Source organism: Alosa pseudoharengus, unplaced genomic scaffold (assembly GCF_046254945.1).
Source record: "Alosa pseudoharengus isolate Yale_2024_CS ecotype anadromous, Long Island Sound unplaced genomic scaffold, YU_APseudo_1.1 YU_APseudo_1.1_scf_17, whole genome shotgun sequence".
Classification (NCBI taxonomy): domain Eukaryota; kingdom Metazoa; phylum Chordata; class Actinopteri; order Clupeiformes; family Clupeidae; genus Alosa; species Alosa pseudoharengus.
The window spans coordinates 6,505,848-6,520,146 of NW_027468640.1; the positions used below are offsets into that span (position 1 = coordinate 6,505,848).

General features: G+C 40.9%; 2 protein-coding genes across 9 annotated transcripts in view; one reads left to right on the forward strand and one right to left on the reverse strand.

Moving 5' to 3' along the window:
• The window catches only part of tdrd7b (tudor domain containing 7 b), a 35,622-nt gene extending 33,533 nt beyond the window's left edge, over nucleotides 1–2,089 (reverse strand). Inside the window, exon 1 of the mRNA XM_076288497.1 lies at nucleotides 1,979–2,089. The gene's annotated coding sequence lies outside the window, so the exon portion shown is untranslated. The remainder of the gene's footprint in view (nucleotides 1–1,978) is intronic.
• A 9,776-nt stretch (nucleotides 2,090–11,865) lies between these two features.
• Nucleotides 11,866–14,299, forward strand: part of LOC143127184 (NLR family CARD domain-containing protein 3-like) — a 110,011-nt gene continuing 107,577 nt past the window's right edge. For 4 of the 8 annotated variants that reach the window (XM_076288515.1, XM_076288516.1, XM_076288518.1 and 1 more), the window contains exons 1-2: nucleotides 11,870–12,148; nucleotides 12,617–12,713. In XM_076288515.1, coding sequence (XP_076144630.1) covers nucleotides 12,664–12,713 — 50 coding nt within the window. In that variant the 5' untranslated portion in view covers nucleotides 11,870–12,148; nucleotides 12,617–12,663. Of the gene's footprint in view, nucleotides 12,149–12,616; nucleotides 12,714–14,299 lie in introns of all 8 variants that reach the window. The other 4 variants (XM_076288519.1, XM_076288520.1, XM_076288517.1 and 1 more) reach the window with 3 other exon arrangements.

Sequence of the window (14,299 nt, forward strand, 5' to 3'; positions counted from 1 at the left end):
CAGAGTCCGCTCCATGAATGAATGTAAATCTATCACACATGCCTGCATGTGAGACTATAGATAGGTTACCTTCTACAGTCACTGCTAGTCTGATTCACTAGATCGGGCCTCATACAATTTCCATCACGTCAGTATACCAAAACAAAAAATAACTGCAATTATCGGACAGTTACACTGCAGTTTTTTTCTAAAGTAATAAGCAGTAGCCTACAGTAATATTTTTGTGTCCAAAATATTGCACTTGTACAGTAAAGTGCAATCCAGTTTTTCATGTCCAAAATGCATTTAGCCCAGGGGTGTCAAACTCATATTAGACAGTGGGCTGGATTTGTTGGAGACCTCGTTGGGGCTGTTACTGTCATATCATTATCGTTATTCTACGTGGGTATCTGAGTGTTGTTTGATAATATACTCTTTTACTATATCAACTATGAGCAAACAAGTACAAATAATGTATTGCTTTTTCTCTCTTGAACCTACTTCCATGTCAGTTTTTTGGGCCCCTTGCTTCCTGATGATGGTTTACAGTGGTTTAATCAATTTCATATCATAAAGATATTGCTCATTACACATTGTTGAAGACACCCAAAACTACGGAACCCTGGAGGGGTCTTTGCAAGATATTTTTGGGTATAGAAAACGTGCATTCATTTTACTAAATAGTGTGCTCATTTTACTAAATTGTGCGCACGTTTTACTAAATTGTGCCCTCAATTGAGTAAATCGTGCGCACAATTTAGTAAATTGTGTGCACATTTGACTAAATAGTGCGCTCATTTTACTAAAGTGTGCTGTCTTTTTAATTGTTGTAAACTGAGCGCACAATTAAGTAAAACGTGCGCACAATATAGTCAAACGTTTTCAAGGGTAACTACCTGCATCAGACATGCATGTGTTTTCCGAATGAACCAGTCAGACGGTCATCCCCTGTATAGCTGCTGAACTCTGCAACATGCCTTAATCTTTATACATAGGACGTGGGCCGGTATGCGTCTGGCTTCTCTCAACTTGTGTCGTGTATTGTTCACCTGTGTCTGTAACATCGTTCAATCTGCGGCACATGAGACGAAGTTGTGCTTAATAAGATCATTTCATTTGGAGGTTCGCGTGACCTTCCTCGCTTGGCGACACCTACACTGCCTACTTGTCGCCTCGTGTTGAAAAACGGAGCTACTGATGACACAAAAGCTTCGGTTTCGGTTTATGACAACGCACTGTTTTAAAAAAAGCCCTTAAATGTAGCCCTAGGTCTATGTTATCTGTTGCAAAGCAACAGGTTGCATCAGGAGTTGAATGGTCACCACAGCACTCAAACAGTCGTCGAAACGAAGTAAACTTCAATTTTACTCCACATAACCTATCTCCAGAGTTCCATATCTAAGTGTTACGGCCGCAGCCGATGTCAACGGACACACCCTCTATTTTCCCAACACTCCAAAAAGTTCAGCCACTTTTCCCGTCCCGGCTTCTATTAAAACAAAGTAGTTTATTCTCCGGCTGCAACACCCTCGTATCACGGCACGATACGACATGCGATAAACACTTTCAAACACGTTGACACAATTTAAGCCACTTTATTCCTCGTAGGCCTATATAAAGAATTGAATAGCGCCTGTTGACACGTCTCGTGCCTCTGCTTCGGAATGCGCGCAGGACAGTGAAGTGAGCGGTGACGTAAGTGTCACATCCGCACCCATTATGCCGGCGAGTTTGACACAACCGATATATTAGGTAGAGTTTACACCAATTGTCATGTGCGAAATAAGACAATCATGCATTTTATTACAGGGACACAGAAGCTGAAACAAAATCCTATCTAGCAGTTTTACATTTGCGAGCGCGATGATGGTGCGTCCCTCGTTACTTTCAGACAGTTCATATAGCCTAGGCTATCCCGTACTCATCTCTCCCAAAGTAACGTCAGGGCTATTTACATTCTAGCTATTCTAGTCAGTTCACCTCTACTATACAAACTTACGGCACTGTTGATGTGGATGGGCCAACCCGGATCACTTATTGAAAGCCTGCGTTCCCTCTGTCCGACCAAACACGGATCTGCTATCGGCGCAGCCCGTCTCTCTCCCCGCAACTCAGTGAAGCCCTCGCAGGCGTCCACTGACTGCCTTAACCGGAGATGTGATTGGCTGCTTGGCATCATCCCGGTTAATTACCCATCAAAGCGCAGGCGCCAGAGCAAACGCCGTCGCGCGACACACCACACACTTTTATCCCTCTGGATTGATTGCCGGTGACAATCAATTTTACACGGATGGACTGCGTGGAGTATTTAGGCTACTCCTCTCACTGGGCTGTTGATGTAGAGTAGCGTAGGCCTACGACAGGGGTCAGTCTACTAATGGAAAGAGATGGAAAGACACGTCTTTGTTTATGTGTCCCAAACAACGGTTTGCCCTTGCCGTAGCCTACTAGTGACAATCTGTTGGCGCAATATCACGGCCTCATTGCAAAAACAGAAAGGCTATGCATCTAAGCATTTTATAACACATACACTATTACCTATTATTATTTTATTTTTTTACATGGCCCATCATCAATATTCCTATGCACAATCTGATCTGTTTTTCTGTCATTTTTATTGATTACATGGTAGGTCACTGCACATACAGTGACAACATATTTGAAAGTAAAAATCAAGTCATGATTAAATTACTTTAAATGTACGTTTTGTATAAAGTAGCCTAAACGCCTCACACGTCCCACAGGAGTTTTGTCAGATGGTTCTCTGGGTAAAGGGACCTGTCTGGGTTGTGCTGTCATCCCATATAGCTGACCGCTATATTTGCTAACAGTCCCGGGTGACAGGTTAAACTGAACTTCCTTTTGCAGCTTACAATGCGCAGATACCAATATCTACAGTGTGATGTAGTATCCAGGGTGTGTCATTCCTTCCTGGAACCTGTGGACTAGGCCGATTGCATCATTTTCCTTCTAGTGTCAACCCTGGACGTGTAGCTTTGGATCACTCCAGTCTTAATCAACTTTAGATGAGTCGGTCTGATGAGGTATTGGATTCCAAATGCAGGGCATGAGTTTGTTTTAAATTTTAGACTTTTAGCTCAGTTGTAAAACTCCCAGGCTGTCAGGTATCTTACCCTCTCTTTAAATCCTTGACAATCTTTGGCAAACATCGCCCTCTGCTGGTCATTAGGGCACAAGGAAAGGACAAGGAGTATGTACATACAGTGTATAGTATAAGTATATACTCTTTTGATCCCGTGAGGGAAATTTGGTCTCTGCATTTATCCCAATCCGTGAATTAGTGAAACACACTCAGCACACAGTGAGGTGAAGCACACACTAATCCCGACGCAGTGAGGTGCCTTGCTCAAGGGCACTTCAGCCGTTCCTACTGGTCGGGGTTCGACAAGTCCTAGTAGGCCACGGCTGCCCCACCCAGGTTCTCCTGTTTATTACTAGACAGTGGCCTCTTTCTGTTGTGTTTGGAGTTCATCTGAGCTAGGAGACCTGGTAGAAAAAATATTCTGCATTTCCAAACATTCAGGACCACAGCAGAGAAAGTTTACAGTCCTGGACTCAAGACTCGCCTCTCTAAAATCTGAAGCTTCTCCTCACCCCACTGAACTTGTGATCCTGATATCAACAATCCATTCCCAACAACTCAGTAAACAAACAAACATTTTCCAGTATTCCATTATTCATTGTGTATCATAATGATGATTCCAGTATAAGGATGATTTCCAGTATTCCAGTATTCATTGTTTATCATAATGATTTGTTATTGTTAAAAGAGGATTCTTTGAATTTTAATCATTTCAGGCAATGGACAGTGGCCAAGATGATGCCAAAATGTGTCACTCATTTTGCTGACATGTTTATGTTTTTATTAAAGCAATTCCAATACATGCAAAGAGATAATTTTTGACAAATTCCTAATTGGTGTTTGCAAACTGCCACAAAAAAAAACTCACTGAAGAAGATGAATAAGAAGGTTACTCTAGCAGGCCAGCGAACCCTTCTTCTATTTCTGTGAGCCTTGTTTGGCAGTTTGCAATCGGAGTGCATTAGCACCATCTGCTGGACTGAGGTGTAATGGCAAGTGTACCCTGACTTTGTTCTGGCCGCCGGGTGAATAAGGCGAATAGACTGTTTGTGGATGTGATCAGCACTACATTCATTCAATCAACATTATGTTATATCTACATGTATACAAAAGCAGGAATATGAGCTTCATCTATACAGTCATTGACTTCATTGCACTATCTCCTTATTCTGGGCATGCATTTTAAATTGAGACATGTCTGCCTGAAACAACAGACCTATAGAGTATAGTGACTACGAACAAATAAAGTCACTGAGAGGCTAAAAGTGAGGGAGGTAACAACACTGTGCAGACTAGTCCAAACAAACACAAATTCTTTGGTAAGGTTTGCTTCGGTTATTGTCCAAAAACGCAGGTAAAAACATCCATCAAAGCAGCATGGCATGTCAATAGCCAGGCATAAAGTGCGTGTGCAATCAGAATCTCGTTGTTGTCAGTTGTCAGAAAGCAAAGAAAGCCGGTACGCTGGTGTGGGCGAGACCTCTCTGGCCAAGTGAAATTGAACCAGCGTTAAATTCTGTATATTTTTGTATATTTTAACATTTAAATGCATCAATCTGGTGCACTTTGAAAAGAAATTCGGAGGTTAGATTTGCTTATTTTTATCTATGGATCGAAATGTTTGTGCTGTATATATAAATATTTGTGCCTGAGGAGGCTGCGGTCCTTCAATGTCTGTAGTAAGCTCCTCAGGATGTTTTACCAGTTTGTTGTTGCCAGCGTCCTCTTGTTGCTGTGGCGACTAGACCATAGACTGTACTGTATATATAGACTTAGTTCTACAGTATATATACAGTCTATGGACTACACAGGCTGGTAAGGAAAGCTGGCTCTGTCGTGGGAGCCGAACTGGAGTGCATCACTTCAATATCAGACAAAAACACCCTGAACAAACTGATCAACAACTTGGTCAATGAATGTCATCCACTCCACAGCACTATTACAAAGCAGAAGATCGAGCTTGATCAGCCGGAGACTTCGCTCACTGTCATGCACAACTGACAGACTAAGGGAGTCATTTGTCCCCAGGGCCATTGAACTGTTCAATGCTTCACTTAAGGGTAGAGGAAAGGTAGACTCTGCATAGGCTGTCTGCCTCTCCACTTTCTTCATGTTTGTGTGCGTACTGTCCACTAGCCTACTGTTTTACTGCTACACTGTTTACATGCTATATTAGCACATATGCATATCCCCTCCCTCCCTCCCACAGCCTGGATTGTGGTAGTACTTAATACTTTTTATTTAATACTTGACCAATGGCTGTAACCCTATTACTTCAACCTATTCTTGCACTGATTTTAAAAGTGACCTATAACATCGACTATGCCAGTGTTTTTCAACCTTTTTTGTGCCACGGCACACTTTTGACACTTTAAATGTCCCACGGCACACTAACATCCTGTGTGAAGAAAAAGTAAACATACCATAGCCTACAACTTCAAATAATACACAGATACTGTATGGCCTTATTATAGCTTCTATGCAAGACCTGCTCAATAAAACAATCGCCCTCTGTTTTATTTGTAGGTGACTATATCTAATTTAATTGTTGTTATGAACTGGATATGTGATGATTCTGTGAATACTGGATATGGGGCTCCCGTTGTACAATGGCTGCATACCACAAATAGTGCAATCATACAATCAATGTGAGCATGTGGTTATAAATTCTTTGATGCAACAGTTGCTTTTCTGGACCAGTGAGTGACATTTGGGTAATTTTCTGCGGCACACCTGATGATCTCTCACGGCACACTAGTGTGCCCCGGCACAGTGGTTGAAAAACACTGGACTATGCAATACACTTTAATTTATTTAGCCTAGTATTTATTATGACCGCCGCACAGCAAAGCGGCAGTCACATAGGTTTAGTCAGATTTTTTTTTCTTCTTTTTCGCATGGCCAAATTTCCGTCAAGGATTCCCAGGACACTGAAAGACCGGGGTACACGAAACTTGGTGGGCATGTAACCCCACATAGATAGCATGGAACCGTCATTTTTTCGTTTTGATCTGTAGTCCCCCCGCTGGACTGGACCCCCCGAAAGGAGGGTAGGGCAGACACAGTTCTCTGTGAATATCTTGAGAACTGTAGGGACTAGGATGACCATTTTTTTTCCGTATGTTTGCCTCCAGGGGTCATGTTAACCCATTTCATGTGCACAAACAGATACACACACACACACACACATTCACAGTGATCATACGTATGACACATAGGCACACACACAAGCACGCACACACACACACACACACACACACACACACACACACACACACACACACACACACACACACACATAACATAAACATGTACATGCACACATGCACACAATTCAAGAATTTCTCAGAATTATGAACAGGCAAGATGGAGGTGGGGTTGTATAAAATGAATTTTACATGTGAAATCTATGAACTAATCATGTTTTGGTACTTGTTGTCTAGCAGATATCAGTGAGAATTGAGTGTGGATAATGCAATTTAGTGAGACAGTTAGAATCATATAGGCCTTTCAGCGTGATTTATTTTTGTGGAAAAAATGTGCTGGACTGGGCGGCGGTCATATTTTGTCTAGTTAATGCCATGTCCACAGACGCGTTTCGGTCTAACGCTATACATGAAATAAGTGGTAATGGGATGGGTTGACATGGCCCCTTGAGATCAATATACAAAAAAAAGGTGGACCTCCTAGGCCCTACGGTCCTCGAGATATTCACAGAAAACTGTCTCCGGCCACCTACAGGCCAGTTGGTGTATAGTAACATAAATTAATTTATTGTGTGGCCCCCCATGAACGGAATTCCACGAAACTTGGCGTGCATTCAGAGGGTGTCATAATGATCCTACACTTCCAATTTCGTGCAGTTTTGACTAAGTTAGGTCACAGATACCTGCGATTACAACACCTCATTTTTACTTTTTTGTGTTTAACTAGGTGGCGCTATACATGAAATGAGTGGTTATGGAATGGGTTGACATGGCCCCTTGAGATCAACATGCAAAAAAAAAAATGGTCCTCCTAAACCCTACGGTTTTCGAGATATTCCCAGAAAACTGTGTCTGCCCTACCCTCCTTTCGGCGGGTCCAGTCCAGCGGGGGGGCTACAGATCAAAACGAAAAACGATGGTTCCATGCTATCCATGTGGGGTTACATGCCCACCAAGTTTCGTGTACCCCGGTCTTTCAGTGTCCCGGGACTCATTGACGGAAATTTGGGCATGCGAAAAATAAAAAAAATAAAAAATAAATAAAATAAATAAAATCTGACTAAACCTATATGACCGCCGCTTCGCTGCGCGGCGGTCATAATAAATAAGTAAAGAGAATATACTTGAGAGTGCGGTTTTTCTATTCCAAATCTTAAAGGACAATTCCGGCGCAAAATGAACCTAGGGGTTAATAACACATGTGTACCGAGTTCGACCGTTCGCTAGTCTTCGGGGCACATGTACAGTAAAAAGACATCGCTATTTCTATACCACTAACAAGGTTCAAAATAGCACCACACTTACACAGTAGCATGAGGGTCTCTACATGTAAACCGAAGCATTGAGAACTTTGTAAATGTACAGGCAGTTTATTAAAAAGAAACACATTACCGTTCATGTCTGGTTCACATACAGGCAGGCGCCTTGGTTAAACAGAACTCTGGGATGTGAAGTGAATCTCGGGTGAAACGTTGTTGCAGAAGGACTGTGCAAAAAAGAAGCACTGAACGCAACAGGAGACATAAGAGATGGCAGGTTATTTGAACGAATTTGAAGACATCGAGGATGAACCCTTATTGGACGTCCTTATCTTTTCGAGTCGGAATATACCAACGAAGAACTGCGGGAGCTCAGTGAAAGGGCTATGAGAGAGAGAGCTAGAAGCTACCTGTAGTCAATGCCCAGAGGTGGAAAGTAACGAAATACATTTACTCATTTTACTGTATTGAGTAGTTTTTTTGTGTATTTTGTATTTTTTAAGTAGTTTTTCAAATTAGTACTTTTATTTTTACTTGATTACGTTTTGAGTTAAGTATTGTACTTCGCTACATCACAAATCCCATGCGTTACTGAGTAAAAAAAAAAAAAAGTTTAGACTAACAACAACCGAAAGGAAGGGGGGGAATTGCGCCCGGAACCACTAGAATGATCAGCATGTAGCATAGCATAGGCAGCCTAGGGCATGAATCAAGCTGGCACCAAGTCTTTCTAAAAGAGATGGAGATGGAAGTGGCTACCTCAGATTACCTGTGTAACCGAGGAAAGTGTATTTTCCGCTCTTTCAATGGGTTGCCTCAGTTCTATTGCGGAGATATTCAAGCAGTTTAACACCATGGGATTTCGTGTTTTAACGTGTGTGCTCACCTTTCTTTGAAAAAGAAGTTTATTAGAATCTGTTTCCCCTCATTTTCATCTTTCTTTTTCTCGTTTTTGCCTTTGTTTTTTGGTAATCCGACTTGGTTTTCTTGGAGAAAGACATTGTACCAGCAGCACAACAATTAGCTGTCCACTACTAACGATGCTCAACTACGTAAACAAAATGAGATACCTTACCTTACCTAGTCGTTGTGCAGGCGGACCAAACCATTTTGCGCTTTAGCAAGGGAGAGTGAGGGTGACCTTAGACCAGGGGTCGGCAATTACGTTTGGACCCGGGCCAATTTTTTTTCAGACAATGGCATCGCGGGCCATAGCTTTTGTAATGGGGGGGGGGGGGGGGGGGGGGTTATAGGCCTACTATTTAAATTATGAATTATTATATTATATTAAAATAAACATCATCTAACTTTTAAAATGCATTTAATTTAATTCCATTAAAAACGTTTATTTGCTTATGTGCGCTGTTTTTATGCCGCCTGCTGCATCTCCTGTCGTCTCTCATGAAACAGGCGACTTGCCTAGCAACTTGCCGTAACTAATGTGTACAAATATTATTCTTTTGGATGACGTGTAAATGATTAGCTGAACATTGCTATATGCTAGTTATCGATGCAAAATGTCGTTGTCAAAAGCCTTGAAAAGAAAAATTGATTCAGAATGCAGGACCTACAAAGAAGAATGGAAGCAGAGGTATGTGTTGAGCCTGCCTGCATTTATTAATGCCAAGCCTATTAATTTAACGAAACATAGGCTATTTTTGACCTTGCCCACTGGAAGAGGGAGACAGGACACTTTTTTTTTTTTTTTTGCACAAGATTACGCGCACTCGCGTGCCAATACCGTTCCGACCTGTGCGTCATGGATAACTGCAAGGATGTTCCACCTGTTGTTTTGTCACTTTAGTAGGACTATCATCTATACCTCAATAAATGTTTTGAAATTGATGGGATTGCTGTAGGCCTTTTTTTCTTTTTAAAAACATGGGGTTAAAAAAAAAATCATTTTTTTTATTTAAACAGCAAATTAACGTCATCTCGCGGACCAGATAGAATAGATGGCGGGCCAAAATTGGCCCGCGGGCCACTATTTGCCGACCCCTGCCTTAGACCTTGTCAAATTCATATTAGGTAGAGGGCCGGATTTGTTGAAATGAAACCTCATAGGGGGCTGTCATTGTCATGGTCATTATAATTTTTCTGCTCTTTCTCTCTTGAAATGCCCTACTTCCATGTTAGTTTTTCTGCTAATCCTTGCTGAGGATGGTTTGTAGTGCTAGGTTTAATCAATTTGTCATATCATAGAAATATTGCTTATAACACATTGTTGAAGACAACTGGATGTGAATTTCTTTTTTTTCTAATTTTCCCTTCCTACCAAAAACATCTGGGGTATGAAACCTGCTGGCGGGCCTGATGTTTGATACCCCTGCCTTATACAGTCTTCACTATTTTTTTGTATACAAAATTTAGTCAGTCAAAAATTTTGTCTGACATTCATTTTGACATTTAATTTGGAAATTAAAATATCCAGGTAAAATAAGATATACTCCAGACTTTTCAAAGGCCTTCTCCTCCATTAGGGCCCTCTAATCAGTCCCAGTTTTCCCACAGTCCGAGGCCCTTGGATCTGCTGAACTCCTTTACAAATAGAGTTTCTCTCTGAAACTCAACCTGGGCCTGCCTGCCTCAGATGCCTGTGAGCAGCTTTTCAGTTGTGCTGAATTACTGTTCACTGCAAAGTGAGCAAGGATGAGCACAACTAATTTTGAAAATCAACTGCTGCTCAAACTTAAAGGAGAACTCCGGCGATTTTTCACATACTGTAGATCTCCGTTTCAGCAGCCAGCAGCTAAGGTAGCCAGGCAGCGCTACACTCTGGGGGGCATGAACATGGGGGCTCACGAACATGCCCCCAGAATGTAGCGCGGTAGCTGCCTGGCTACTTTAGCTGCTGGCTGCAGCCACTAGAGCTGGGTAAAACCGATTTTTTTGTTTTTTTTGCCCCCCCCCCCCAAAAAAAAAGTAAAAAAGTAACTAAGTAACTTTTACTTAAAGTACATTTTAAATGAACTACTTTTTACTTTTACTTGAGTACATTTTCAGATGGGTAATTTAACTTGTACTTGAGTAATATTTCATCAAAGTATTGGTACTTTTACTTGAGTACAATATTTTAGTACTTTTTCCACCTCTGTCAATGCCACACAGGCGGCGGCGATCCATACCAGAGGGACCAGATGGACATCCACTAAGTAAGTACACTATACAAGTTATGTTACATCGGAGCTATTATTTCTGATAGGCCTATATTGAGCAAATTACGTTTGATTTTAGTTCACATCGCCTGCCTGTATATGTGAACCAGACGTGAACGGTAATGTGTTTCTTTTTAATAAACTGCCTGTACACTTACAAAGTTCTCAATGCTTCGGTTTACATGTAGAGACCCTCATTATGCTACTGTGTAAGTGTGGTGCTATTTTCAGTCTTGTTAGTGGTATAGAAATAGTGATTTCTTTCTACTGTACGTGTGCCCCGAAGGCTAGCGTTAAACGCTAATAAAATATGATTAGGCCTAGACTGTTCTGAGCAGGTGTTGTCAGTGAACAGGCTGTAACTGTTGGATAAGTTCAGACACTCATGAACAACTGATGCTAATTATCTGGGAAACATTCTCTAACAGCAGTCAAGTTGTCATTGTTTGTGTCAAACAAGTTGTGAATTTGTTGTAACATCAAAAGATGACTTTTTACTGTGTGCTCAAAGTGATGCTCGAAGCTCCAGTGGGTTTCCTCTGAGGGTGAAACTTGAACTTGAATCACGTGAACAATTCCAGGATAGCCTATGCTTTTTTAAATTGGTTGTTGTGTTAAATCTTACCCAGATACAGTAGTGCTATTTTCTGATTGGCTATTGTGTAGCCCCTTTCTTTTTTTTGATTGGCTGATAAGTGGCAGAATCGTCTAATTCCAGGTGAGACGCGCTTGAGTCCTGTCGGTTCCATAGTGAGAGCGGCGCAGCCATACACATTTTGGGCGCTGCAGCATATTAAATATATCATAAATATTTTTTTCTGCGTGAGAAATATAATGTGTGACGGGAGTGTATAACTAAAGACCGAAATGAGTGACTGTCACACTCAATGCGTGACACTAGAGAGCCCTCATCGCGCTATATCGTTGGTATGAAAATACACACACACACACACACACACACACACACACACACACACTTTAACCCCTGGCTACGTTCAAATGAAATACTTAGCCTATTATACAACTTTTGCCATATTATTTATTTATGCAAAACACTACATAAACAAACTTGGTAAAATGACACTGTGCATACATGCCCTGAGGAGAATATAGCTCCACAACAAGCCGTGTGTGTGCGGAAGGGGAATAGAATCACGTAAGCACCACTGCAAAGGGGAAAGTGAAAGTAAGCAGCAGAAGACGCCATCCGAAGTCGCGAGAGACGAAGGGAAATACGCTACCTTAATTAAGTAAACAAAATAACAATAATAGTAGCCTAATACGACAGACTACGAGAATGCGCTGTGGTCAGTGAAGCATTTGCTAGAAATGTTTTAGTCATGTAAGTGAGCGCAATGAGTAGGCTACCTGATGCAAAGTCAGACATTTTCATAACAGGAGGCAGGCAAGAGTGTTACCTAAAATGGCGCAGTGACTAAACAACAGGTGGGGTTTTTTTACGGCTTCAACTACACAATATATAATAATAATAGTAATAATAATAATAATCTGTACTTGTATAGCACCTTTCATACACAGAATGCAGCTCAAAGTGCTTTAGGTCTACATTTGGAGCATGTAACACAATAATAGAGTCACCAGTCATTCCAGTAGGTCTGTAATTAGCTTAGTCTAGGTTACATCTTATATGATGGGTTTAGGCTAGCAAAGGCCACTTTTATTATGCTGTCATCATATCCTGGAGGTTTTACTTTAGGAGTCCGGGGCAGAGGCATAAACTGCAGATAGGGTCACAGGAAGCAGCCATGTCTGATGTGAATACTGCGCTTTCTCTCTGTTGACTCCTCTGTTTGAAAGGAACTTTGCTGCATCGACATTTGTGAAGGTGTTCTACTTTGCATTGAGCATTGAGAAATGTTACATCGGCTTACATTCTGAGTTTTTGTTTTCAAGCTTATCATGATGAGATTTATCTGGACGTTATGAAGAGTGGCTGAAACATGGAAAAACGAGTCGACATAAAACAGGAAGCCAATCCAAAGGGGCAAAGGTAGGCTACTCAGTACATGATCTGACTTGTGTTCCTTGTAAAGCTACTTATAGTCGTCTGTCCTTTGCTATCAGACAAGAAATGTAATAGCTTAAAGATGTTATTATCCTCACATGATGAGTCAGTTGCTGTGTAACATTCTGTTGTACAAGTTCCTTTATACAACCACTATAAGAGAGAAAAATGAAATACTTGTGATTTGCCATTTATGTGTCAGCTTTTTATACACATGCCCATCATGCGTATCATCTTATCACACAGAAGTGTATAATAACAATGAATAAATTTAGAGTATCAAATTGCACTACAATTTTTCTGACAGGCAACATGTCAACAAATACTCTTAAACTATAGGCACATTAACTAAAGCTAACTTAATGACCAAAACATATTTTTATCTAGGCTAATTTAGTATGACTGAAGTGTGAATGGGTCAGCTCGACTGTGTACGGTGCACAAACAAGGACGTTTTCTGTAAATGAATTCCTTCAAAGCCACAATCTTTCCATTAAACTTCTAAAAATGGAAATCGACCAACTATCACTGGACAATTCCATGCAAAACTGTCACGTCCACATCCACTGGATGTCACATCCATCCAGTTTTGCTTGGATTTGCCCCACTAAAGTTACCTCTTGTCAAAACTATCACAGGAATGGAGAGCAAGGAGAGTTTATTAGTCAACTAGTTGACAAAAGACAGATCAAGTTACACACTTGCCAGAAAATACAGGATAGTGAACCTGGCCACAACTTCAGAGAATATGTGCTTAATTTTGACAATTATGAGGGGGTCCTTGGGATATTTTCTTACCCACAAGGGGTCCTTGGTAACCCTTGTATTCTATGTTGTGTCTATAAATTAGCAAAATGCTGCTATCATTAAGTTTTTAATTGTTTAAGAATGCTGTGCTGTCTAAAGAAGCAATGAGAGTGGACTCTGAGTTGCTGGGACATCAGTCATAATGAGTATAGTCTGAAAATGGACAGAAAGAAAGAGCTACACACTGTAAAAAATGAAAAGTTAGGGCCGTCCAATTCATCAAACCATATTACGTTACAATTACATGAAACCGCCTAGTTTTGAATGAAACACGTCCTTATTGTGTTCAAATAGTCATTCCGATTGAATAATCCACTTTTTCTACTTTAATCAGGTAAAGATATATACTGGGGTGGGGGGGTGGGGTGTCATATTTACTAAACCACAAAATATTAAATTAAACAAACTCATGTTTTTCTTTCAAACACAATGCAATTACGTTGAACTGACATATTTTGCCACAGCAATGAATTCATCTAAGAGAATCATGTCAGATCAATGTGAAGCACCTAAGTACTGAACCAGTAAGGCAAATTAACACATGGGATGCCTTGGAGTCACAATTTCATTGTGTTCCCATGAGCCTTTGCAAGAACACTGAGATAGTCGCAGCTACAGTAACAGTCTTGCCAAAAGTTTTCACATGAGTTTTTTATGGTTAGAGACCAGTAGAATTTGGTGCCGAATTGTATCTTATATTATGCTTTGAGATGAACCATGCTTTGTTCCCACCATGAATGTGTCAGGTATTGCACAAGATATCA